The 2,028-nt window shown below is 44.1% G+C and overlaps 1 protein-coding gene across 1 annotated transcript in view; it reads left to right on the plus strand.

Annotated features, from left to right (window-relative positions):
* LOC125032999 overlaps positions 1-1,668 on the plus strand; it is a 20,917-nt gene extending 19,249 nt beyond the window's left edge. The window contains exons 3-5 of the mRNA XM_047624447.1: positions 1-664; positions 850-1,041; positions 1,511-1,668. The exon at positions 1-664 is cut by the window's left edge and continues 332 nt beyond it. Coding sequence (XP_047480403.1) covers positions 1-664; positions 850-1,041; positions 1,511-1,668 — 1,014 coding nt within the window. The remainder of the gene's footprint in view (positions 665-849; positions 1,042-1,510) is intronic.
* Positions 1,669-2,028: the final 360 nt, after the last annotated feature.

Below are 2,028 nucleotides of genomic sequence, written 5' to 3' on the forward strand. Positions count from 1 at the left end.
AGAGTCACTTCCACTTCATCCCTAGGAATCAGACCCACGTACTCGGATTTACTCAGCATCAGGAAAGTGGCGTCTGGCGCTTCCCTGGCTTTCTCCAAGACGTACTCCGGCATATCCCTGAGGGGCATCAGTGAGGACCAGGAGGAGGAGAGTGGCCCCATCCACCCCCAGATCAGGAGGACCGCGAGGCATCGCTACGTCAGCGAATGCTCCTACGACTCGGTTCCCTCATACTACAACTCTACTCTGTCCATCTCTTCCATGGCACTCGCCAATCACGCCGCAATTTCTGCCATCAGGGAGCGAGAGAAGGCCCTGGAGACTACCGAAAGCAGCGACAAAAAAGGCGGCGACACTCAGCTGCATCGCTTGCTAAGTAGTATCGTTGCAGATGTTAAGATTCTTACTTATTCCTTGCGCGCAATCATTATATCAATTGCAAGCTCATTCTATGCAAATGGCTATTTGAATTTCATAATGATGGTGCCCTTTTCAATGCAAGCATCAGGTTATACGCTCCAAGATTCTACTTATTGTCTTTCTGTGGCTGCAATTTGCAACTTGATATCACGCTTATCGATGTCGCTGTTATCTGACTGGCCTTGGTTTAACATGAGGCTGTGGTATTTGGGCGGCCACGTCGTCCTTGGGGGCGCGATGGCAGGTGAGTCACTGCTTACTGACCGTGTTTAAACATTTTACTGAATAACGTCTGTTAGTGTACGAATAAGGGATTCTTTATATTTCATACTATGAGCTGATGATAACTTATTTTTTGCGCTTTCAATGATTTTTTTTCGCACAAAATTAATGATTAAGACGTTAGACTTTTGTTGCAACATTCTACAGCGTTCCCTCTACTGCCGAGCCTGACGTGGATGGTGGTGGTCATGGGCATGCTGGGCCTGGGCATCGGATCCAGCATGAGCCTTAACACTCTCATCATCATCAACATCATGGGCCTAGATAACCTGGCGCCGGTCTTTGGGGCTTCCTCCCTCACCGTCGGCGTTGGCTTCGTCGCCCTCGGACCCATCATTGGTGAGGCCTGCGGACGGCGGGGCGGAAGGCAGAAGCACTTGGGCAGGAGCCGACTTTGACAAGGAATTGAGCATATATATATATATATATATATATATATATATATATATATATATATATATATATATATATACATATATATATATACATATACACACACACATACACACAAACACACACACACACACACACACACACATACACATACACACACACACACAGACACACACACACACACACACACACACACACACACACACACACACACACACACACACACATATATATATGTATATATGTGTGTGTATATATATATATATATATATATATATATATATATATGTATATATACACATACACATATAAATACATATGTCCATTACGTGCTTGTTTATATATGATTCTGGTAATAAGATTCGCTTACACCGTTACATTCCATACCACCACAGAGGTCTCCTCGCTCCCACAGGGTCAATCCGCGACGCAACAGACAGCTACGTGGTGAGCATGTGGATCTGCGCCGGGATGATCAGCTTCAGCGGCATCCTGTGGTTCTTCATGCCGGCTGCTGTGGCCTACGATGCCAAGAGGGATGAGCGCAAGGACCGGGGTGGCGATGGGGTGTAGCGGATTCTGTCTGATCTCTCCTTCTAAATAAAAGAGAAAGACGTCTAGTTTCTGAATTGTTAGTTTTAAAAATATCGTGTCATTCTTCAAGTATTCCCTGGTGGAATTCTCGCGGCGAGTTACTAACTATGAGTCATTATCATTAATCCTACTTTTAGTAGATACATGTCCTTACATCTCACGCCATTTAGTAAAACTTCTTTCATTTTAATTCAGAGAATTAACGAAGATAAATTGATTGAAAACCATAATAAAGGTTTGGACACAGCTGTGATAGATTTATATGATATTTAATGCGACAGTGGCTATTGACCGAAAAGGCAGGTAGACAATTTGGCCCATAAAAGATTGGAACTCGCT

This window comes from Penaeus chinensis, chromosome 15 (genome assembly GCF_019202785.1).
Source record: "Penaeus chinensis breed Huanghai No. 1 chromosome 15, ASM1920278v2, whole genome shotgun sequence".
In the NCBI taxonomy this organism is placed as follows: domain Eukaryota; kingdom Metazoa; phylum Arthropoda; class Malacostraca; order Decapoda; family Penaeidae; genus Penaeus; species Penaeus chinensis.